The following is a 25,696-nucleotide window of genomic DNA, read 5'->3' on the forward strand; positions in this document are numbered from 1 at the left end:
TTTCAGAAGAAACAAAATTAATTTAATGAACAAAAACCATTCAACATATTCAAACCAATTTATAATTAATAACTAAAATTAATATAAATACCCCAAACCAACCTTCTAGATAAGGCAATGAAATGGAAAAAAAAGGATTGACTAATTAGGAACTTCAAAACATCAATTTTAGATTCCTTGATCTAGAATATAATATAATTTCCATATCAGGCTATCTGGAATTGATGTTTTGAAGTTCCAGATTAGTTCATCTAGTAAGCACAAAAACTCAAAATAGATCAAACAATCCGAAATTATTATTGCACAATTCCAAATTGATTGATCTGGACTAATAAACAAATACACATAATTTCTGAATCAATAAATTTGTACTTGTATAAGAAAAAATCCGGATTATCGAATTTGAAAATATGTTATATTTTCATATTATTTGATCCAGTACTATTATTACACCATTCTGGATTCATTGATCTGGATTTGTATAACAACAAATCCAAATTGTTTGATTTGGAATTATGCTACTTTTGCATATTTAATTCTAGATTTGGTAATTCGGACCTATCCTAAAACAATCACGGATAAGTTAATCCGATTATAATAATCTAATACAAAAAGTATAAACAAGACAATTAACAACTCACTTGTGCAAGTGAACCCGAGCCACGAAAATGTGAGGAAGTGAACAAGACAATGTTTCAGGCATGGAGAAGTGAGGAAAACAACCTATGGACAAGTGAGGAAGACAAGATTATTATGGCCATTTTGAAATTTTGTAGGTGCAGGAAGCAAACAGGGAGGAGTAGGAAGCAAAAGCCTGTCAAAAGACTCTTGCCATGTGAAGACATGACTGAATTATGTTTAGGAGTGCAAAAAATCAAACTGAACCGAACCACTTCGGTAAAAAATCATTTTTGGAGAAAAAATTGATCAGACCACTTTATGAAAACAACCAGTTAACCAACTCATATTTTAAAAGAGGGTGTTGCTAGGTGCACCTAGCAGTATTGCTGGTGCACCTAGCATTTTCTCATTTTTCCAATTTTTCCCTTCACTCTTACGGAAAAACTTCTTCCGTAAGAGTTCCATAACTCTTACGAAAGAACTTCTTCCGTAAAAGTTTTTTTTTTTTTTACGAAAGAACCTCTTCCGTAAGAGTTTTTTTTTACGGAAGAACTTCTTCCGTAAGACCTTCTTCCGTAAACTCTTACAGAAGAAGTTCTTCATAAGAGTTTTTTTTTTACGGAAGAATCTTCTTCCGTAAGATTCCTACGGAAGAGATTCTTCCGTAAAAAAAACTCTTCGGTAAGATTGTTCTTCTGTAAGAGTGAAGGGCAAAATTGGAAAAATAAAAAAATACTGGGTGCACCAACAATACTACTGGGTGCACCTAGCAACACCCTTTAAAAGAAGTTTAGTTTGACTTGATTTTTTTTAAAAAAAAAAAAAAAATCAATCCATATATTGAACCAAACCTAAAAAATTGAACTGCTTAAAGAAAAAAACTGAACCAATCCACTTTATAAAATCGATTCAGTTAAAAACCACTTTTATAAGGTGGATCAAAAATGAATCAATTTGTATTTTAAAAAAAAAATCCAATTTTTGCACGGCCCTAATCATTGTACGTAGCCTTACCTTTATACAAAAAAGACTGTTTCTAGATTCGAGCCTATAGCTAACCGGTCATTGTCCGCAGCCTTAGATGAAATGAAATAAGTCTCTAACGAAGGATAATATAAGATTATGTACATACCAAGTAAAATCTTTAGTAAGAGGCAAGAGCCACTTTGGAATTCAAAATTTACTTAAATTTGCTTCATTCAGTATATCAACCGATCTCCAAATCTTATAGTAATTGTAAGCACCAAAAGGATGAAATGAAAAACCAGACCAGTTGAACATTTGTTCCGAGCTGTAAATTGGCATTGAATCTAATTGGCAAAGTGAATTGTTCTATCATGTAATTGAGTTCTATCAGTTACATCTGAATTTAAAAAAAAAGGAATTTAACAAAGAAATGAAAATTAGGGTACAAAATTAACAGAAGGTAAATGCTGAAGTGGAGTTCCTGCTGACTGACTAATGTGTTCAGATGCCTCTGAAACCTTAATGGTACAATTCTGCTACAACCCTTCTCTTTACTTCTAACCTTTTCCATTTTTTTTCAACCCGTAAAACCTCTTTTTTCTCAACCCGTAAAACCTCTTTTTTTTCATTTTTCTTTTTGACTTGACCATTGCCATTACTTCCCATATACAGATACAAGAATGACTACAATGTCTATGTGTTCATGATGAATTTTTTTACCGTGTCAGAAACTTGTATATCTCCTTGGTTCAGTATATCACAACACAAAGCAGGCCCGGCTGCGGTTCAGTGAAATCAAGGCCTTCTTCGAGAAGATAACGCTGTACAGCTATTGGGAGTCTCGCAGGAGTGCGGGAGCCCCGAGTATGGTGACCAGTGCCAACACAGATGTAAACCTGCAAACGCTGCTCGGGGGCTCTGGCTGTGCTTCGTAGCACACTCAGTTCGTGTTTCAGCACGTGAATCGCTTCACTTACGTGCAGACCATGTAGGTCTATCATTCTTTGGGGCCCTCTTCCATTCTCTGGAGCAACAGGATTCCTGAAAAAGTAACATTCACAATGACTACAGCAGAATCCAGCACTTGGAAATTGAGAACAATGAAATCAAACATTCTAACTCATACTACAACTTAGTTCCAGAAAGAAACTACTTAGCAGGTTCTATTGGTAATATGGAAAAGGAAAGGCCGCACAGTTTGGACAGTAGATTTTCCCAGAAATAGTGGTACACTCAGTTGAACCTCTTGTAACAAGTTTTGTCTGCAAGCCATTCGATAACAACTGGACATCACTTATGTTCTGTTAACCACTCAGAGTGTTTCACATCTCTTAATAACAATGTTAGACCATTGTTCTTCTTAATGGCCAGCAGTCACAAAAAAAAGGATAAATAAATAAGCAGAGGTAGGAAGAGAAAAAATATTTTTTCTGATTTGTTGTACAAATCTTTGAAAACAGGAAATATTTTGAAATCAAGGTAATAGTTTTGAAATTAAAAAAGAAAACAATATGCCCTCCGGTCTCAATTATAAGAAGAAAAAAACTGGACATTCAGTTGAACCTCTTGTAACAATTTTTGTCTGCAAGCCATTCGATAACAACTGGACATCACTTATGTTCTGTTAACCACTCAGATTGTTTCACATCTCTTAATAACAATGTTAGACCATTGTTCTTCTTAATGGCCAGCAGTCACAAAAAAAAAGGATAAATAAATAAGCAGAGGTAGGAAGAGAAAAAATATTTTTTCTGTTTTGTTGTACAAATCTTTGAAAACAGGAAATATTTTGAAATCAAGGTAATAGTTTTGAAATTAAAAAAGAAAACAATATGCCCTCCGGTCTCAATTATAAGAAGAAAAAACATATTTCACACTTATTAAGGAAATTAGTTAACTTCATTAAACTGTGTCAATCCCATTTAAAAAATAAACTTTTTTCCTAAACTACCCTTCATTGGAACTTGATAAAAAGCATAAAAAAAATTGTTGGTCTTATTAAATGAAGAGTATTTTGAAAATAGTCTCGTTAAATAAGGCAAAGTTAGTTGAGATTTGCTTATATTTGAGACCAGAAAATTAGAGATTTTTATTGCTTATAAGTCTGATCAGTTCATAGTTTAATCTGGTTTTACCAATGTGTGTGTGTGTGCGTTTCATTTTGGCAACATGCAAGTTGGAATTTTTACCAAAAGTCACATGGATAGGAAGAGCAATAGAAATGGGGAACAACAAACCTCTGGCGATAAATAGATTCTTGAGCTTTTCCATGTGCTGCTTTCATATGCACGTTGTGCAGTTGCCCCTTAACACTTAGCTCCTTTGCAAGGGCCTTGTTGCCAACAAGGTAGGCTTGCCGTGCCTGTTTATTATATTATGAATAATTAAACTCAAGCTACAAAAATTAGGATGGGTGGACTTACATCTCTTGCCCAGCTACAGGTAGAAAGCGCAGTTGTTGAAACTCAAGTTACAAAGTTTGTTAGCTGGACAAATTCCATTACAAATTTACAATGAAAGCAAAAATTTAATGTTGCATAAAAAAAAACTTATGAACAGATGGTTCTGGAAGGATCTTGCCGGTCACACAGCAAATGTTCCTTGAATTTGTTGTTTGTGCATATTCAATTTGGTATCATCCTAACAGCTCTTCCTTTAAATTTACCCACACTACCCAGATCCAACTTGATTGTCCAAATTTATATACTAGAAAACAAAAGAAATAACATAAAATTATGGACTAACTACTAAAAAGAACATAGAAGACTAGAATTGAAGGTAAAGCATATGGATACGAGCCAACCATGATGTGTGTAGGTTCTAACCAAATCATTACATTGTATTCTCATTCAAATTTCCATTAACTCCTCCATCACTGCATGAAACAAAGACCCACCTGCTCAAAATATGCATTACGCAAACGTGCATGATCACGAGCCTCCTCCCGCAGCTCAGAATACATATTTGCTGCCATTCAAAATTGTTAAAGGAAACACGGTATAGAAAGAATTCATCTCACAGTTGAAGCATATAAGCATAAACATTTACCAACTGCGTCACCAGTTTCAAGCCAAACAGGAGCTGCCCGAGCAGAGCCACGATTCTGTAATCTATCACCATTGTTGACTCTCCCCTGTCCACCATTGTAGGCACTAGCCAGAGCATTTAAACTCCTACTAGAGCCAGTGGAAGCATCACCAGAACCATTTTTATCATACTTCCATATACCAGAATCCTGAGAAGCCAATTTCCTGACAGCTGAAGCAAAGTCAACAGCACCTCTAGATGGAATAGAAGACCCAGATTTGAACATGAGCATGTCTTTATCAGATGATAAGTAAGGATTGCCACTTTGTTGAACGTTATCTGCAGCATATTTTGAAGCATTCTGGCCATTTGATGAAGTAAGAGCTGGAAAGTCCATTGCACTCAGATTCGGAGATGACAGAGTCTTTGGACTCGGATTCTGATTGAAGCTACTGTCAACTTGAATCTACAAAATTGGAGGGAAACAAGTAGATACTATAAACATAAATGCCCTCATTTAAGAAAGAATGTCAGAGAAAAGAGTGCTATTCATGAGAGATGACAGTGATATCAACATAATGAAAACCAAAAACCAAAAAACATGGTTGTATTACTATATCATATACCAAGAAAAGATATATATCCCAAAAATTGCTAATAAAATTCCAATGATCCCTTGATAACATGAAGCATAAGCTATCAGGATTCGGGAAACAGTGGTAAGAAACCAGGAGCTGGATTGCATTACAGTTGCCCCACAACTTTATGGAACGCCAGCTCTTCCCTGCCAAAACAGGGCACAAGTATTTCTCTACATATTTAGCTTCCATCCCTTCTGATTTAATATGGTACCAAATCATATCACAAGATGTGCATTTCCAATAAATAATTGCATCACAACATGCTAGGAAACACTTACAATTGATAAACGTAACTCACAACATATAAAACTATACATTACATTTTTACAGGTAGTCACATGAAAAGAAGCTTAATAATGAACCATAATTTAACCACAAGTTAGTCAGTACATGAAGATCAACCTACCTCTAACTGAGTGAGCATCTCAATTGTCAGATGTAAATCGCATCCATTGGCAAAGAAAACTTCAGAAAGGCTTTCTGAAGCAAAACCAGGGAATAGAGAAGCTAAAAACTCCAAAGGGTTCAAATCAGTATCATTCACAAGAGAATTCCCAGCGAAAACATCATTAAAGAATCCATGTCCAGTGTTGTCATCATAAACAAGTGCCTCTTGACCACTGCTAACATGCAAATCAGTATTCCTGATTTGCCTATCCCAAGGCTTTGCTGATGAGTTCAAAATGCTTGCTGAAGATGGCTCATCCCTGTAGGTTGAATTGGAAAACCTTAATTTATCAGCAAAAGTATTGCCATTAAGGTGCTGTTGAGACAGTTCCTGCTGCTCATTTAGTATATATCTAAATCCCTTGGAAGAAGGAAACATTGAGGATTCATTATCATCATTTATAGATAAGCCTGCTAAAGAGAGGTTGTTAAGACCTTGGGATTCATCCTCTCCCATGACCTTGAAGTCAGGGGTGATATCATCAGGAAGCTGACAACGCCAGTACTGGTGAGCCTCATCATCGGAATTATTTGAAATGGATGATTCTGCTCGATCTAAAACTGCTTTCCCAAGAGATCCGGCAGCAGCAAACCTCGCTGTTGCATCTACCAAGCTGGTGCTTCCAGATGGCGATGATCTGAGGGCAAATGGAACAAACTCTGCTGCATTTGGATTCAAATAGGTTGCTTTGTTTAAGGAGCTCAATTTTGCGTCTGTTTGGGAACCTTTCTTGGATAAGCTCATTATTGACAAGAATATGGACAAAAATGACTAAAACATAGATAGACCTTAAAAACTGTAACAGAAATATTCCAGATAGCTTCAGCCAAACCCTGCAAAATAATTCAATTTGGTCATACTAGTTGATCAACCAGACTGTCGTCAAAATAACAGGAACAGTAAAAAAAATCCCAAAAAGTGTCCATCATATACTAAACAAATGAATTCAACTGTATCCTAGATCACATGATACATGAATGCAAACAAATAAACAACACAATATTGAATTCCAGTTAAAACAATTTGCATAGTCAAATCAACAAAGAAGTACAAGCATACATAAAACATCTGTAATTAGGTTGATTATTACTGCAAGCAACCATTGATTGACCATTTTCAAAACTGAAACTTGGAAGTGAATCCCATAAAACTTAATTGGACAACAAAGGGACTATGTATTATGAATTACAGACACAACTTTTAGCTAATCATATGAATATAAAAAATGCATCGATGAACACTTATCAATTTCACACCAAGTAAGAAACAGCAGGATAAAAGCAAAAACTCTTTTTTTCAGGAGCAAATAATTGAAAGTGGTTAAGATGAAGTAAACAACAATTAAAAGAATTGTTCAATTGTATCTACACAGAAAGCCTATTAAGACCCAATAAAAAATCCAAAAATATCAAACCTTGTCATAGGAACAACAAACAAAATAAAAGTGCGAAAGATTAAAACCAGCTGAAGACAAAAAAGAAAAAAAGTCAAAGCATGAGCAACAATAACACAACCTTCCATTATGAAAGCCAAAACCTTTACGAGATCTCAAGTGATTCAACCCTTTGAAGAATCAAAAAACAACACAAAAAAAATCAAAAACAAAAAAACCCCAATAATACAATTAACCTAATCAAAACAAAACAAAAGAAGGTAATTACAGGGGGGGGAACAGACAATTAAATGAGATGGGTAAGTGAAAGATCTGAAATTTATAGAAAGTATGGAAGGACAAATTATACCTTTGCGAATCAAATCAAAGGGATCCATGAGGGGAAATTGCATGAGATCAGAAGGGGTAAGAGAAAAAGTGAAGAAGCAAAGTTTTAATTTTTTTCTGGGAATTGGAGCTTGGAACTATCTCTCTATATCTACAGTATTGTTATCTCAGTTATCAGTTTTCTTTTTTTTCCTTTGTTCTCTCTCTCTTTTCTTTTGTTTCCCTTTTCTCTTTTCTCTTTCTCTCTCTTCTTTCGGAGTATTTTTTTTTTTTTGAAAGGCTCTTAGCTAAAACCAGCACCAGCACCACAAAAATTAGTACTAAAGAAGACACCAAACCTTTCGCCGCTCGATTTGACGCCTACCTATCTCTACAAACTTTCTCTCTCTAGAAAACCCGCTTAACTATATACACTGTTGGTAATTAATTAATTAGTATCCATGTTGGGATTGGAGAAGGAAAAAACGGTGGCGCAACCCTTTTTTTCTTTAATTTTAGTGCATTTAATATTTTATAAGAAAAAGGTCTTGCTAAGTCTTCAAATAAAAAATACTTATCCTTTTAAATTACAGAAAAATGTAAGAAATCATAAATAATATAATTTTTTACTTCTCAGTAAAAATATTTTTATTTTAAGTTTTTTAATCAATAAATTAAGACAAATACTAACCAATGTTATAAGAGCATTAGTTAAAAAAACTTACCGTATAAATATTTTTATTTAGAGACAAAAAAATTACACTATTCATGATTTTTTTTTATATTCTATTATGATTTACACGCTAAATATTTTTCTATTTTAGTTTCTTATCTAATATCATAAGAACATTAATAAACAAGATCCTCTTTAAAAATATGATGTCAATACTTTTATTTTAATAGTATTTTCTTTATAATTTAATGTTTCTTTTCCTCATAAATATAATTTATAAAAACTAAAAAAATAAAAATGAAAAATAAAAAAATAATAATAAATTATAAGAATTAAAAATATATTTAAATCAAGTAAAAAATTGTACATGATCCATTCCAAAATAATATTGTCATATGTTGGTATACAAACATTAAGAAAAAATAATAAATAGATGAAACATAATAATAATTTTGTATAATTAACTTTGTATCATTATTTATTCATTTATAAATTTGATTTTTTATTATTAATATTATAAGAAATATAAGTAACAAAAATAACTAATGTTAGATTTAAAATTTAAAATAACTATTATTTTATAATAACTTTTTTTCTTACGGGATAATTGTAATAGCACAAAATGAGTAAAAGTTTAATATTTAACATATTCTAATTTCCTATTTAATATGTACGGAATGTATAAGTCTACTTCATCTAAACTCGTACCAAAAAATTTAATATATAATAAATTCATTAAATTTTATAACAATTTTCTCTTATATTATAAATTTAAATCATCATTGAATGTGAGCGGTTTTAGGATTCTTCTTCAATGAAAACTTTTTAAGTTTTTTATATATAAGAATATTTTTAATTATAATCACTTTAGTTGAATTGTATATCCTATTCTAATTCATAGATTAAATTTTTCTTTTTTTCATTTATTTCACTTTTCATTTTTATTTTTAAAATGAAATATGATATTTTTAAAAACTATGTTAATAATTAAATTAACTCTGTATCAATAATAATTTATCATGTACTTTGCACAAGATAAAAGTCATATTGGTTCATGGTATAACAAAATTATTTTTAATATAAATAAATAATAATACAATAATAAGAGTTTAATAGTTATGCATTAAATTATAAAATAATTTTATATGATAATTTAATCATAAATTATCATTTTTATAATTTTTAAGGTAATTATTATAAAAATCAGTAATTTTTTATATATAATGAATTGTGATTAAGAATATATGAGTAAAGGTCGGTGGATTAATCCGTTAAGTCAACAATCATGCAGATAAAGAGTATTTAAAAAATTGGTCTGTGGTCCAATGGCTCGCGGGAGAGGGCGTCCAAAAAAGAAGGTTCTGTCTCCGATGCTTGCGAATGTTTTGAAGCAGAGTGGAAGAACAAATGATTCAGAGAGAAGCCCAACGATTGAGCATGAAGTTGAATCGAATGCGACGGTGGAAGAGGAAAAAATCCCAACCCTAGATGTTATTGAGGATGATCCGGTGGTAAATCAGAAGATTGTTGAGGAACCGAAGAAATTATGGGTAGATGTAATCAGTGGAAACAGAATCCCGTCCAATGGAGCTGCCATTGAGTATTTTGCCCCGAAGGTAATGGAAGGTGAAATAGAAGTGGAGATTGAAGAAGAAGGCATCCTATCTGAGCTCAAATATTGGGAAACGACTTTGATAATGTATGTTTTGGGTAGGGAGTTGAGCATGAACGCGGTTAAACAGTATATGATGAAGTTTTGGAGTTTTGTTCAGCTGCCAGAGATGTACTATCATGAAGATGGGTATTTTATGTTGAAATTTCAAACACACAAAGATAAGGACATGGTCTTGATGAAGGGCCCTTATACCATTCAGAATATGCCAATGGTGCTAAAAGACTGGAACCTTGAGTTTGATTTCAAAAGAGATATGCTGCGCACATTGCCGGTTTGGGTAAAACTTCCCAATCTTCCTCTATATCTATGGGGTACCAAAAGTCTTGGAAAAATTGGGAGTGCTCTTGGGAACCCTCTATTTACAGACGAATGTACGGCAAAGAAATTGCGAGTTTCATACGCCCGAATCTTGGTAGAGATAGATGTAACACAAAAGCAAAAGGAGAATATCACAATAAGAGACAAGGAAGGGAACAAAATCACACAGCCAGTTGAATTCAAATGGAAGCCTAAGTTCTGTGAACTGTGTCAGAAGGTCGGACATCAGTGCAAGGAGAAACCTAATAAACAATGGCGTGAGAAACTAAAATCTGAAGTGATAGTCAAGAATGCCAAACAGAAGACGGTAGAGAGAGCCAGGAATAATCCCGATGAACCAAAATCATCATCTTGGACAAATGCTAAAAGCAGCAGTAGGAATAAAGGAAAAATGGAAGAAACTATCCATGAAGTTAGGTGTCAAAATGGTTTTGATGTTTTCAAGATTGGGGGTCTTGAAGACATTCTCAACACGGGGACATGATTATTTCATGGAATGTAAGGGGGATAAATAATTCAGGTAAGTGTAATGAGGTTAGCTCCCGCCTCAATAGAATTCACCCTGATATTGTTATCTTAGTTGAAACTTGTGTTAAACCGCACAAAGCTGCGGAAGTTAGGAATAAGTTTGGGCGTATGTGGTCTTTTAAGGATAATTATGCAGACCATAATAATGGGCGAATTTGGGTGATGTGGAAAGAGGCCAAATTCAATCTGCAGGTGGTCAGAAGCTCTTCCCAGTATATGCATTGTTGTGTTACCCATTTGAATGGAGACATGTATATGTATCTGACTGCAATTTATGCAATGAACACCTTGGAGCAAAGGAAAAATCTGTGGCATGATATAGAGGGTCTGCATGCCAGTATCTCAGGTCCTTGGGCTCTCATGGGGGATTTTAACAACGTACTTCATGCTCAAGACAGAATAGGGGGTAACATGGTCACAGAAAATGAATACAGGGATTTGGAGAAAATGCTTGAAATAACGGATCTTCATGAAAAAGATAGTAGTGGGGGCTATTATACTTGGACAAATAACCAAGCTAATGGTGTGATATACTCTCGTATAGACCATGTCTTTGGCAACTTAAGCTGGCTGCAGCAGCACGTAGACTTCAATCTTCAAATTATGAATTCTGGGGTGTCAGACCATTCCCTCCTCTGCTTGCGCAAACAGGAAGACAGACGTCCCAGTAGAACTCCCTTCAAGTTCCAAAATGTGATCACTAATGTCTTAGGTTTTCAAGAATCCGTGAGAGATAACTGGAATAATCCTATTACGGGTGCTACTGCTATGTGCAGACTTTGGAAAAAGCTTAAACGACTCCAGCCCGTTGTCAAGTCCTTGAGCAGAACCTTCCAAGGCATTTCAAGAGAGCTGATCAAAGCCAGAGATCAACTCAATGTTGTGCAGTAGGAGCTTCTAACGGATCGTTTTAATATGCAGGTTATTGAGAATGTGAGAAGATGCACGATGCAAGTTCTGAATCTGAGCAACCTTGAGAAGCAGCTTCTCAAGAAGAAATCGAAAGTTGAGTGGCTTAAACTAGGAGACGGGAACAATGCTTATTTTCATGCGTCTTTAAAATCGAAAAGTAGGAAAACTCAAATTCTATCGCTTGTTACTGAGAATGGTGATACGATTTTTGAGCAGGAGAAAATAGAAGATGAGATTGTTAATTTTTACAGGAAGCTAGTTGGCACGAGGAGCAGTCAGTTAAATAGTATTGATCTTGTAGCTATGAGGCAAGGCAAGCAACTGACTAGTGATCAAAGGACCTCTTTGACAGCGCCTATAACTGAAGAAGAAATTGTTAACAATCTCAAAGGCATAAGTGATATTTCTGCACTGGGGATAGATGGGTACAGTGCGAAAATTTTCAAAGCGACATGGAACATAACGAAGGTTGACGTCATTTCGGCGGTGAAGGAATTTTTTGAGGAATGTCTAATCTACAAAGCAGTTAATTGTTCCTTAATCACTCTAATTCCTAAATTGGACAATGCCAATATGGTGAAAGATTTTCGCCCCATCTCTTGTTGTACTGTTGTTTACAAAATCATATCGAGGATAATGTCTACGCGGCTGGGGAAAGTGTTGAGTTCAGTTCTGCATCAGAGTCAAGCAGCGTTTATACCGGGCCAGCGTATTCATGACCATATATTGTTGGCTTATGAGCTGATCAAAGGTTACAACACCAAGGGAGGAACTCCGAGATGCATGCTCCAAATGGACTTACAAAAAGCGTACGACTCCGTGGAATGGTCGGCGTTAGAAGCCATTTTAAATGAATTAAGCATCCCTCACATGTTCATTAAGTGGATTATGATTATGGTGACTACTGTGTCGTATAGATACCAAGTGAATGGTGCGCTTTCTAATATTGTGCAAGCTAAGAGAGGGCTCAGGCAAGGGGACCCCCTTTCCCCCTTGCTCTTTGTGATCGTTATGGAATATCTCTACCGTGTTCTGCAGAAGTTGAAACAGGTTCCGAACTTCAATTTTCATCCGAAGTGCGAAAAGTTAGCCATAATCAACCTTAGCTTTGCCGAAGATCTGCTTATGTTTACAAGAGGAGATCCCATGTCTGTAAGATTGGCGATGAATGCTTTTAATGATTTCTCAGCAGCCACTGGTTTAAAGGTTAACCCATCCAAATGTAACATTTATTTTGGAAATGTTACGGATGAGGTGAAGAAAGAGATTCAGGCCAATGTGAACTACAATGAAGGCACCATTCCATTTCGTTATCTGGGCATCCCTTTATCGAACAAAAGGCTTTCTGTTGCGCATTGCCTGCTCATAGCGGATAAAATTACGGCGAGAATCACACATTGGAGTGCGCGGCTTTTGAGTTTTGCGGGCAGGGCGCAATTGATTAACAGCGTTCTTTTTGCAGTTTCGAATTTCTGGCTGCAATGCATACCGCTACCCAAGGAAGTTATCAAGAGGATTAATGCAATCTGTCGCTCGTTCCTGTGGTCGGGTGGAGATAAGCTTACGCGTAAATCCCCCATAGCTTGGAAGCGAGTCTGTACACCGACGAAGCAAGGAGGTCTGAATATTATTTCTATTGAGGAATGGAACAAAGCTAATCTCATCAAGTTATTGTGGAATCTAAATGGTAAAACCGATAGTTTGTGGATAAAATGGGTTCACTGTTATTTCTTAAAGAAATGGAGTATCATGAATGTCCCTATGAAGACTAACACTTCCTGGATTTTTGAAAGCAGTTTTATCTCAAAGACAAGAAGTGTGTATCAATCCAATTTGGCAAAGTATGTTGCAGGGACAAAAATATCAAACAGGCAGAATGTACAAGTCTCTAATTCATCAATTCCAAGAGGTTAAATGGAGATACTTATTCAAAGGTAACATGGCCCGTCCGAGAGCCCGCTTTATCCTTTGGATGGCTTGTCATGAGAGAATGGCAACTAAAGATAGATTAATGCGATTTGGAATGCTCAATGATGATACTTGTTGTTACTGTAAAGAAAAAGAGACCATTCAACATATTTTCTTCCAATGTAATGTGTTGAGTCAATTTTGGAAACACACCCTTAAATGGCTAGAGGTTCCACATTCTCCGGGTGGTTGGAATGAGGAGTTGGATTGGATTATTAAGAAGTGCAAGAGTAAGGGGAGCAAAGCGAAGATCATAAAATGTGCGTTCACGGAAGCGGTTTATGAAACCTGGATGTTCAGAAACAACAAGTGTTTTGGTCTGGATACTACTAGTAGTAATGTAGGCACTAGAATCACCGACACCATTGTTTACAGATGTTGGTTGAATCCTAAGCTTAGGAATCATTTGGGTAGGCTTATGATCCCTTAGGTGGTGTTTGTTTTTGTTCTTTTGTCTGCTTGGGTTTTTGATCTGCTGGATCCGTGGGGGTCGCTTTGTGTTGATCTGTTTTTTTGGTAATGAATATATTCTTCTTTTCCAAAAAAAAAAAGTATTTAAAAAAAAATCGCATAACTGTATGCAAATTTGAGTTTGGCATGTGAAACATGTAAACTTCGTGGACTAAACCTGCGGCTCATGGACTCGCCCACAAAACTTGCATATTTTAGTTACAAATGTTCATGTATTTTAGATTTATACATCTATCTATATCCTTTATACAAAAAAGGCCCCTGTTGTGTCAAGCTGTCGCAGTGTCATTTTTTTATTTTATTAATTAATTAATTAATTACTTTTAGAAGGTCCTTTCATTTTCCATTTTCCCGTTCTCTTATTTCTCTCTCCTCGATTCCTATCTCCTCGTTCTCTCTTCCTTCTTCTGCCTTCCTTCTCTTCCTTTTTCGGCGTTTTTTTTAGATCTAAAGTTGTTATCTCCTCTACAGAAGAGATGTTCATCAACGGTGTTGAAGAATAAAGGTTCCAAGGCCCCTGTTATGCCTGCTGTCGCAATGCCATTTTTTTATTTTATTAATTAATTAATTACTTTTAGAAGGCCCTTTTATTTTCCAATTTCCCGTTCTCTCTCATTTCTCTCTCCCCGATTCCTATCTCCCCCTTCTCTCTTCCTTCTTCTGCCTTCCTTTTGTTCCTTCTTCTGTGTTTATTTTTTTTACATCTAAAGTTGTGATCTCCTCTACAGAAGAGATGTTCATCAACGATGTTGAAGAATAAAGGTTCCATTTATTTTTATTTATTTTTTTTATCTATTTTCCCCTTTTTTGTCTAATTTTTTGAGGTGATTTTTGGAACAGGCTAATGGCGGTGTTGAAGGTGACGGCGCTTTGCCCATGCAAGGGCCTTCTTTGTTCGATTTTTTTTCGCTTTGGTTTTTATATTTCTTTGGACGGAAAAAAGGTGTAACATTTGTCTAATTCCGATGTTGTGGACTTCTGTTTGTCTTGCCTTCTCTGTGGTTTGACCTTTGGGTCGTTTTTATGCCTAAAGCTTTCAACTTTGAGTTTCCCTGGGTCCTAAAAACTGTGTGTCTTCCCTTCTTTGCTCGATTTATTTTTCACTTTGTTTTTTTACTTTCAACGGAAAAAAGGTGTGACCTTTGTCTGATTCTGGTGTTGTGGACTTCTATTGTTGTGCTGGATACTAAAGATGTTGACTTTCTGGTACCCTGTATCAGAAAAAAAAAAAAAAAAGGTTGTTGTTGTTTGTGTATTTTTTATCTTTTCCGATTTATTTTGGGCCGTTTTCACTTTGTTAGGTTCATTGAGGGTATGGATTTTTTCTTTATCTCTGAGAAAATTTGGGATTTTTCATTTTTTCCAGGAAAAACGCCTCTTTTCTGGAAGACTAAAAGGTGTCATTTTTATCTTCCACCATGAATATATTCCAAGCACACTATTTTTCCTATTTTTCCTGAAAACTAATCGATTTCCTTGCACCCAAAACTCCTCTTTTCTTCAAGAATAAAGGTACCATTTTTATCTATTTTTTTTCCATTTTTTTTGTCTAATTTTTGGTGGTGCAATTTTTGGGACAGGCTAACGATGCTGCTAAAGGTTACGACACTTTGCCCATGTAAGGGTTGCAACGATAGGATTCGCATGGTGGTGTTGAAGAATGAAGGTGTCATTTTTATCTTTTCTTTCCTTTTTTTTTTGGTCTGATTTTTTGTCATCTTGATGTTTTCGATATCAAAAATCAAGATTTCTACGGTGATCGTCTTCGGGGGCTCCTCCGTCGATGCCAACTTAAGGTTACTACTCTCTTCTTTTTCATTTTTTTTAAATTATCTTCTGCCATTTTTTCTACAAGAGTTGTTGCTGATTTCTTTTTCTTTCTCTTCTGTTCTTTTTCATTTTTTTACAAATAAATACCTTTTCGGGATTTTTGCTACAAGAGTTGTTGCTGATTTTTTGCAACAATATGATTCACAGGGCGGTGTTTTTTTCGCAACACAGAAGCTTCAATTTTTTGGGGTGTTCTCCCTTTATTTTGTTTTGTGAGTTCTCGCACTACATAAAGCTTAAGTTTTTTTGTGTTCCTGAGCCTTTGGGTACCATTTTTTATTGTTTCTTGATTTTTCACAACCCAAAAGCTTCAATTTTTTGGGGTGTTCTGCCTTTATTTTCTTTCTTGAGTTCTCGCAACACAAAATCTAAAAAAAAATTGTGCTCCTCAGCCATCTCCACCTTTTTGTGCTTTCATCCTTTTTTTGGTTCAAATCCAAAAACAGTATCTTTACATATTCAAGTGCGTGTTCTTGGGTTCTGCTAACCTTTGTGGTCTTCCCATTTCTATCGGGTTTAAATTAAGCGGTTATTATTTGTTTGTGCTAATGACTTTTGTTACCAAGGTGTTATCCATGCTTACTGACCTTTTACTATGTCTTCCCTTTTATATACCTTTTTTCCCCTTCTTTTGTGTATTTCTTTCTTTGGGTATGTTTTATTTGTTATGTTTTCTGACCTTTTACTATGTGTGGACACCTTAATTTGCTTCTCTTTATCCCAGATAACAGTGAGAAAAAATGAAGCACTGGCAGACCTGCTGAAACCACTAGATGAAGCACTGGTAGACCTGGTGAGTAGTGACATTTAATTTTGGGAAAACAACAACTGAGGTTACCATTAACTTTTTTTGCTTATTTTTATCTCTGAGTTTATCATGTAGGATGATGTTATTGGTTGTTTTAACTACTATGCCAAGCTTGCGTGAGGATTGGTGACAGTAAGAGCCTTTGTGGTCAGCTTTGCACTCACCATACTCTTCAGCTTCATTGTGATGAAGCTCAACCTCACCACTGGTATTATTCCTTCACTCAATGTCTCTGCTAATTTAATTGTTTTTTAAACTACTTTGAACCATTCTCAATTGTTTCAAATTGTTCTGAAAAAGATCATTTGATTTGATAACGTCTATGAGAAGAAAATGTTTTTTTTTTCCACCCCTATGGATGGCTATTCATTTTTCAGGTTTAAATATTTGTGTAGTCATATTCTTCTTCTTCCACTACTTTTTAGCTTCTCTTCAAGTCGCCAAATATTTAGTTTATGTTTTGTATGTTTTGCCAGCTTATCATGTATGGAAAATTATCATATTCTTCCTGAAGTCAGTTTTAACATTGATTTTTAGTTCCATGATTAAGAAATATTTATACCCAGTTGCTTATGCCTTCTGTATCTTTAAACCTTGGTACTATTGTTACCGCATATATATATACACACACACACACACACACATATATATATATATATATATATATAATTAACACTTTTTTATTTGCTGATAAATAAAAAATAAAAAAAAGCTTTCTATGCTTTGGCATGTGATTCTTTTGTCATAATGATTACCTTAAAATCTTGGGAGGGTATTTGGAGAAATCTAACATGTTGAGGCAATCCTTCACAAGGCAAGAGAAAACTATCATCCAAACCTGTGTTGTGGCATCCTCTGGCATAGCCTTTAGCGATACCTTCTTTCTTACACTCTATTTTATGCCTTTGTGAATTTGTTAATGTTGTTGTCATAGTTGTAGTGTTTTGAATTGGTTAGTTTATGTGATTTGTGACCCTCTTTTTTTGTTTCATGATGTTGACATTGTTGGTTTTGAATTTAACTAATTTTTTATAGGGTTGGATTTTTGCTTCTGTTCCATAATCTATAGTGTGATAGTTTGTGGGGGATTTGGATTTTATCAGTTGTGATTTTCTTTATTAAAGTTTTGTTTTCCTTGCAGTTTTTATGATGATCTTAGATTATTTCTTATATTATTTAGTGTTTCTGTTTTAACAGGATGGTGAAGTTGCAACTCAGGAGGTCGAGAAGAGTTACCATGTTTCTGCATTTATTATTTTAATTATTTAATATTAATGAATTTTATTAATTTTATTGTACATTTATTATTAATAAGTGTGGATTCCTCTACTCTTCATAGGTTTCTAATCTTTAATTCTCTTTTCCCTTTCTTTTTTTCCTCTTGGCCCTTAACTTAAAATTTGTCATTTTTTTTTGTTTTTCCTGTTTATATGGGGCTCACATAATCTTGGACCAGTTATGAAAATTAATTTATAGATAATAAAATCAATTCATTTGTTTAACAGTCAATTTAAAATATTCTGTTAGGATATGGAAATAATCATAATTTTAAAATTAATAAACATATTCTGATAGGATATGGAAATAATCAGAATATCATGTTACTTAACAATCAATCTTAAATATGACACTATTAATCTTAAAATTAATTTATACATTGAGTTATTCCTAATTAATAGGTTCTTAACAATCAATTTTAAATATTATCATATCAATTTTAACATATTATTAAAACCAGGTTCACTTTTGTATTTATTTTTGCTGTAATCATTGTCAATTTAATCATAATATCATTTTACTTAACCATCATTCTTAAATATTACACTATTAATCTTAAAAAATAATTTTGGCATTCAGTTATTCCTAATTAGTAGGAACTTAACAATCAATTATATTTAAAAGTATGTTTTATGAATTTAAAAATTAAACAAAACGTTAGGCAAATTTAAAAGACCTTTCCATTAATAGGTACCTAACAATCAATTTTAAATATTCTGTTAGTATATGAAAATAATCATGATTTTCAAGTTACTAAACATATTCTATTTGGATATGTAAATAATCATAATTTAGACGTTGAGTTATTCCTAATTAGTAGGTTCTTAACCATCAATTTTAAACATTATCATATCAATTTTAACATATTATTAAAATCAGGTTCCCTTTTGTATTTATTTTTGCTGTAATCATTGTCAATTTATAAAAGTTTAATTATAATATTATGTTACTTAACGATCAATCTTAAATATTACACTATTAATCTTAAAAAATAACTTTGACGTTCAGTTATTCCTAATTAGTTGAAACTTAACCATCAAATATATTTAAAAGTATATTTTATGAATTTAGAAATTAAACAAAATGTTGGGAAAATTTCAAAGACCTTTCCATTAATAGGTACTTAACAATCAGTTTTAAATATTCAGTTAGTATATTAAAATAATCATGATTTTCAAATTAATAAACATATTATGTTTGGATATGTAAATAATCATGATTGTTAAGTTATTCCTAATTAGTAGGTTCTTAACAATCAATTTTAAATATTACCATATCAATTTTAACCAAATATTAAAATCAGGTTCACTTTTGTATTTATTTTTGCACTAATCATTGTCACTTTATAAAAGTTTAATCATTATATCCTATTACTTAACAATCAATCTTAAATATTACACTATTAATCTAAATATTTAATTTTGACGTTCAGTTATTCCTAATTAATAAGAACTTAACAATCAATTATATTTAAAAGTATATTTTATGAATTTATAAATTAAACAAAACGTCAGGCAAATTTAAAAGACCTTTCCGTTAATAGGTACTTAACAATCAATCTTCAATATTCTGTTAGCATATGAAAATAATCATGATTTTCAAATTAATAAACATATTTTGTTTGGATATGTAAATAATCATAATTTCGATGTTACGTTATTCCTAATTAGTAGGTTCGTAACAATCAATTTTAAATATTACCATATCAATTTTAACATATTATTAAAACCAAGTACACTTTTGTATTTGTTTTTGCCGTAATCATTGTTGGTTTATTAAAGTTTAATTAATAGACATATTTTATTCATATTTTTATTTGTTTTAATTCCAAATTAATAGGTTCTTAACAATCAATTTTAAATATTCTTTTAGATTATGGAAATGATCATACTTTTCAAATTAATAACCATATTTTGTTAAAATATGGAAATAATAATAACTTAAGTATTTACTTATTTCTAATTAGTAGGTACTTAACAATCAATTTCAAAGGTTCTTTTATGTACCTTCTTCTGGATCCAATATAAAAAAGACAAAAAAAAAATAATACAGCCAACAATTTCAAGCGCGGGCAAACACTCCTAATATCTTATTGTAGTCATGTCCATCCCAAGGTTATTTTTTGTACCTTCTTCTCATATTTTTTTATTAATGTTGTACTATTTTGTTTACCATCTGTAATGTTTTATGAATTTTAATTGTCTATTCAACGTGCATGAAAGGTTTATGCTTTATAATTTTTTTGTGTATATTACTTTCTTTAATTTATAGTGGACGAGATTCAATCAAAAATAAGGAAAAAAAATGCAATCAACAATTTGAAGGCACGGTCTACTAATATCTGATTGTAATCAGGTGCATCCCGAAGGTTCTTTCATGTGCCTCTTCTCATATTCTTATTAATGTTGTAAGATTTCGGTTACCATTTGTAATGTTCTCTGAATTTTAATTGCAAATTAAACGTGGACGAAGGGTTTATACTCTGTAATTTTTGTGCGTGTATTGCTTTCTTTAATTTATAGTGTACGTGATTCAATCAAAAAGAAGAAAAAAAAATGCAGTCAACAATTTGAAGGCACGAACTGACACAACTAATATCTGATTGTAGTCATGTGCATCTCAAAGGTTCTTTCATTCGCGTTCTTCTCATATTTTTATTAATGTTGTAAGATTTCAGTTACAATTTGTAATGTTCTATTAATTAAAATCGTAGATTTAACGTGAATGAAAGGTTTATGCTTTGAAATTTTTATGTGTGTATTGCTTTCTTTAATTTATGGTGAAGGGGGGATTCAACCAAAAAAAAGAAAGAAAAAATGCAGTCAACAATTTGAAGACACGGACTAACACTACTAATATCTAATTATAGTCATGTACATCCCAAATATTCTTTCATATGTCTTCTTCTCACACTTTTATTAATGTTGTAAGTTCATTACCTTTGGGTATGAAACAATTTTCAAATTTCTTTTTAATTTTGACCAAACAGTTTATGATTTGTTTTGATTAACTATACACTTATTTCGTTGGCTTATATTTTTTCTCATTTTTCTCCCTCTTTATTGTTTCATGGCTTATATTTTCCCTCATATCTTTTTTCTTCATCCTTCCTTTTATTCCAAACAATAACAAAAAATATATAATATTTAACGTGTTACCTAAATCATACTTTATTACCTCCATGTAGCTCAACATTAATTATTCTAGTTTTACAATACTCAAATTGGAGTATCAGCTCCTCATCGGCACAGGCCTCCCGCTAGTTTTAGCTTTAAAATGAAAGGAAAAAACTTCTAATTTGATAGATTTTTTATTTTATTTTGTAAAGAGTTATTTTCAAATTACTATTTGGGTTTGTGAACTAGTATATTTATGGCAGACTTTGGAGACCAAATAAGATCTAGAAATAATCATTTATGAACTAAATTTATTTGGCCCGTATAAAATGTGAATTTGGTGGGCTGAGCTTTAAAGAAGATATATAAACTCATCCCTAATTGTGATTAAATAATAATATAAAATTATTTTATACTATCAGTACATAATTATTTTTCTCATAATATAATGAGTTTGTTAGCATTTATTATATTAATTATCTTTTTTAATAAATTATACTAATTATATTAAATAAAAACCTTAAATATGATTTTTTTATTAATTAACTTTGAAAATTTAATACTGGAAATGATTTCTGTTAAACTCTTTTAATATTGTTAATTTCTTAACTAATAGTAGTTTTTGACGACTCCTTACTAGGACCCTATTTTTTTTTTTTCCATTTTATTTGTATATCTTGCATGAGACAAACGTGTAACAACCAACAACGTTAAACATGAGACGATGTATTGTCTAAATTCTAATGAATCTCTGATGCATAATTGTGCATCCAAAATTATTTGTCACTGATAAAAAAAAAAGTCTAATTGCCCTAAGTTAGTATTTTTATTGTTTTATCTTCTGTTCTTTGATTTTGGAGATTCTATATTAATAAGGTAAAACGCCCTGAACAAATTGAGCATTTATGTTAACATTTATTTTCTTTCATCCAAGGGATGCAGTGTGTCCGTAGTTTTTTTGGCATTGAACTCGAATCATTAGGTGGCATACTTCATTTTTATTACTTTCATGATGAGACCAACTATATTTTTCAGTTTTGGTTCTTAATTTCTCATTGTGTGTTCAAATTCAGTGGAACTACTTCAGCTTAATGATAGTCTTTCATTAGAAAGCTTTAATACAATAAAGAAAAACGGACAGGGTATATGAAGTTAATGGCAAAGGTTTCACGTTTTATTACTGTTAACTCTTGGGAGTTGCTACTTGCACCCAGCATTATTGTTAGGGCACCCAACAAATAGTGAAGTGGCGAAACTGCCCTTCAACAATTCTTGTTCCGGAAGAAGATTTTTTCTGGAAACTTTTCGGAAAACCTCTTTCCGGAAATTTTCCGGAAGAACCTTCTTCCGGAAGAAGAATTTGTGACTTCCGGAAGTACTCAGAAACTACTTCTGGAAGAACGTCATCCGGAATGTTTTCGGAAGAAGCTTCTCCCGGAAGATTTCCATTTTCTTCTGGAAGAAGGTTCTTCCGGAAGTTAGTTTTTTTAGAAAAAAATATTTTATTTTGTAATAATTTACTTTTAATGGATAAACTAAATTATAAAATAATTAATATTATTATACATAAATAATTAAATAATTAGTGAACGTAATTATGACTAATATTTATAATTTGTTTTTTACACGCATGTCAAATATTAATTTGTGTGACAATTTAGTATAATTTAAACCCTAAAAATTAATTAATTCATAAATTTTATTAAAAATATAAATTATTTATTATGATAACATTTAATTTCTATTAAAAAAGTTAATATATAATGAAAAAATGATTATTATTTTATAACAAAATGAAGAAAAATGAATTTTCATTTTATAATAATAAGTAAAAATAAAATAATATTTAATGCGTATGTAATGATGATTTTGCCCTTGTGTAATTTTCTTTAAATTAACGCGTTCACGCTTCTTTTTACTGCGCTTTCTTCTCTGCTTTGTTTCTTCCGTTTTGGTTGCTTGCTGTTGTTTGGGTGGTGGTCCCTTTTGCAGTTTCCATTGGTGGTCCCGTGAAGTATTTGAAGATTTGGTGGTCCCGTGTTCCGTATTTGAAGTTTTGTTAGTGGTTGTTCTTCCTATTTCGTCGAAGGTACGCATTTATGAGTATTTTTTTCGTTTTCCGGCTAGTTTTTAGAGAAGAAAAACAGTAAAAACTGTATCCGGAAGAAATTTTAGGCACAGCAGGAGGAAGGTCCGGAATGACCACTTCCGGAAGACCTTCTTCCGGAAGTTACTAAGGCCTTTTCGGGAAGAAGTGCTTCCGGAAGTGTATTCCGGAAGTACTTCTTCCGGAATAGGTCTTAGTCACTTCCGGAAGGTCTTCTGGAATGTTAAATTATTAGCAATTTTTTTTAATTTCTGTTTTATAATATATATATGTATGTTGTGGATTATTGGTTTAATTAGGTATAATGGTATAATATTAAATGATTTAGGTAACTTAAATGTATAATGGTACAAAAATGTTTTATTAGTTGTTTATTATAGTGATAAGTTTAGTTTAAGTAAATAATGTAGTTATAAATTTAGAATATATTTGTATTAGTTGTTAGTTAATAAGTAGTCAATTTATGGATGTGATTATATGATAATTTGAATATAGTTGTGTATGATGCATATGTGCTGTTAATATGTTTGTTATTTAAGGTGTAGTAAATTTTTGGATGTGGTTATATGATAATTTGAATGTACTTGTGTATGATGCATATGTCCTTAAGATGGACGAAGATCAATGGAGGTATGACTTTGCGATGTCACAAGAAGTTCATATGGATTATGATTATGATAATCAAGAAGAATGTGGGGTGAATGAACCACATGTGGATTGTTCAAATGCTTTTAATACGTCTCAGGTAATCATAGATAATTTGAGTCATTTGGTTGAATTGATGGTTTGTATGAAAATTAATATGTTAGGGTTGCGTTGTAGGTATTCGCTACTCGAGATGATGTTTTGCAATGGGCTCGAACAGTTGCCCATGAAAATGGATTTGTTGCAGTGATTATGAGGTCTGACACAGAGACCGGTAGCAGAGGAAGAAGTTCATTTGTCTTAATTGGGTGTGAAAGGAGTGGTACGTACAAGTGTAGAAATAAAGAATTCGTTAGAAAAGACACCGGGAGTAGGAAATGTGGTTGTCCCTTCAGGCTTCGTGGGAAACCAGTGCATGGAGGGGAAGGCAGGATGGTGAAGTTGATCTGTGGGATTCACAATCATGAATTGGCGAAGTCCTTAGTTGGACATCCATACGCCGAGCGATTGACTAAGGAAGAAAAGAAAATTATTGCTGATATGACAAAGTCGATGGTGAAACCGAAAAACATCTTGCTAACGTTGAAGGAACACAATGCCGACAATTGCACCACGATAAAGCAAATTTACAATGCAAGAAGTGCATATTGTTCTTCAATAAGAGGAGCTGATACCGAAATGCAGCATCTGATGAAGCTTCTCGAACGTGATCAATACATTCATTGGCATAGATTGAAGGATGAAGTTGTGGTGCGTGATCTATTTTGGTGTCACCCAGATGCAGTAAAGTTATGCAATGCATGTCATCTGGTGTTTTTTTATAGACAGTACCTACAAAACAAACAGGTACAGACTCCCACTACTTGACTTTGTTGGAGTGACACCAACGGCGATGACATTCTCTGCTGGGTTTGCATATCTGGAGGCTGAGCGTGTTAATAATATTGTATGGGCTTTGGAACGATTTCGAGGCCTATTTTTAATACACGATCGCCTCCCTCTTGTTATTGTCACTGACAGAGACCTAGCACTGATGAATGCAGTGAAAACTGTGTTTCCCGAGTCTACTAATTTGTTGTGTAGGTTTCATATCGATAAGAATGTGAAGGCGAAGTGCAAATCTTTAATCGGGGAAAAAAATGCGTAAGACTATGTAATGGATAGCTGGGGTACTTTGGTTGATTGTCCGTCCGAACACGAGTTCCATGAGTCACATCAGAAGTTTCAAGTTGCTTGTTCGCCTTGGCTGATGTTCATTGACTATGTTAACGACACATGGATTATCCCCCACAAGGAAAAATTTATTACAGCATGGACGAATAAGGTCATGCACCTAGGCAACACAACAACAAACAAGTATTAAGAACTGATTTTATTTGTTAGTAACGATTAGTATTAAATGGTATTTAATTGTTGTATATTTTCATGTTTGTTGTGTATTTTAAATGTAGGGTTGAATCAGCTCATTGGGCTCTCAAAAGAGTACTACAAAATAGCATTGGAGACCTATGTAGTGTTTGGGATGCCATGAACAACATGATCACGCTGCAACACGTCGAAATTAAAGCATCCTTTGAAACCAGTACGCATGTGGTTGGCCATGTATATAAAAAAAACCTTATACAAGAGGCTTCTTGGGATGGTTTCAAGGGATGCTTTAAATCAGATTGCTTCTGAGGTTGACCGTCTACGTTATCTCGGCAACAATCTCTCTTCTTGTGGTTGTGTGATGAAAAGCACGCACGGTCTTCCTTGTGCATGTGAGCTTTCTAGGTATACTGCTGGCAGCATCCCATTGGAGTCAGTCCATCTTTTTTGGAAGAGACTTTGCTTTTCAGACCAAGGGTTATGTGAGACGGAAGTCACCATCAAGGAAGAGATAGAGATCATATCTAAAAGGTTTGATGAACTTGATGTGGCTGGCAAAGTAACTCTGAAGAGTAAACTTCGAGAAATTGCATACCC

General features: G+C 33.2%; 2 protein-coding genes across 2 annotated transcripts; one reads left to right on the forward strand and one right to left on the reverse strand.

Annotated features, from left to right (window-relative positions):
* Window positions 1-1,878: 1,878 nt before the first annotated feature.
* LOC114384938 (polyadenylate-binding protein-interacting protein 7-like) lies at window positions 1,879-7,810 on the reverse strand. The gene is made up of 6 exons (XM_028344784.1): window positions 7,446-7,810; window positions 5,662-6,536; window positions 4,636-5,080; window positions 4,484-4,554; window positions 3,825-3,949; window positions 1,879-2,628 (listed from the first exon to the last, which is right to left on the reverse strand). The coding sequence occupies exons 2-6, from the start codon at window positions 6,445-6,447 to the stop codon at window positions 2,337-2,339; spliced, it is 1,719 nt and encodes a 572-aa protein (XP_028200585.1). The 5' UTR covers window positions 6,448-6,536; window positions 7,446-7,810; the 3' UTR covers window positions 1,879-2,336.
* A 2,738-nt stretch (window positions 7,811-10,548) lies between these two features.
* Window positions 10,549-11,487, forward strand: LOC114383804. The gene has a single exon (XM_028343538.1). It carries the CDS (start codon window positions 10,549-10,551, stop codon window positions 11,485-11,487), a length of 939 nt encoding a protein of 312 aa, XP_028199339.1.
* The last annotated feature ends 14,209 nt before the right edge of the window (window positions 11,488-25,696 follow it).

Source organism: Glycine soja, chromosome 14 (assembly GCF_004193775.1).
Source record: "Glycine soja cultivar W05 chromosome 14, ASM419377v2, whole genome shotgun sequence".
In the NCBI taxonomy this organism is placed as follows: domain Eukaryota; kingdom Viridiplantae; phylum Streptophyta; class Magnoliopsida; order Fabales; family Fabaceae; genus Glycine; species Glycine soja.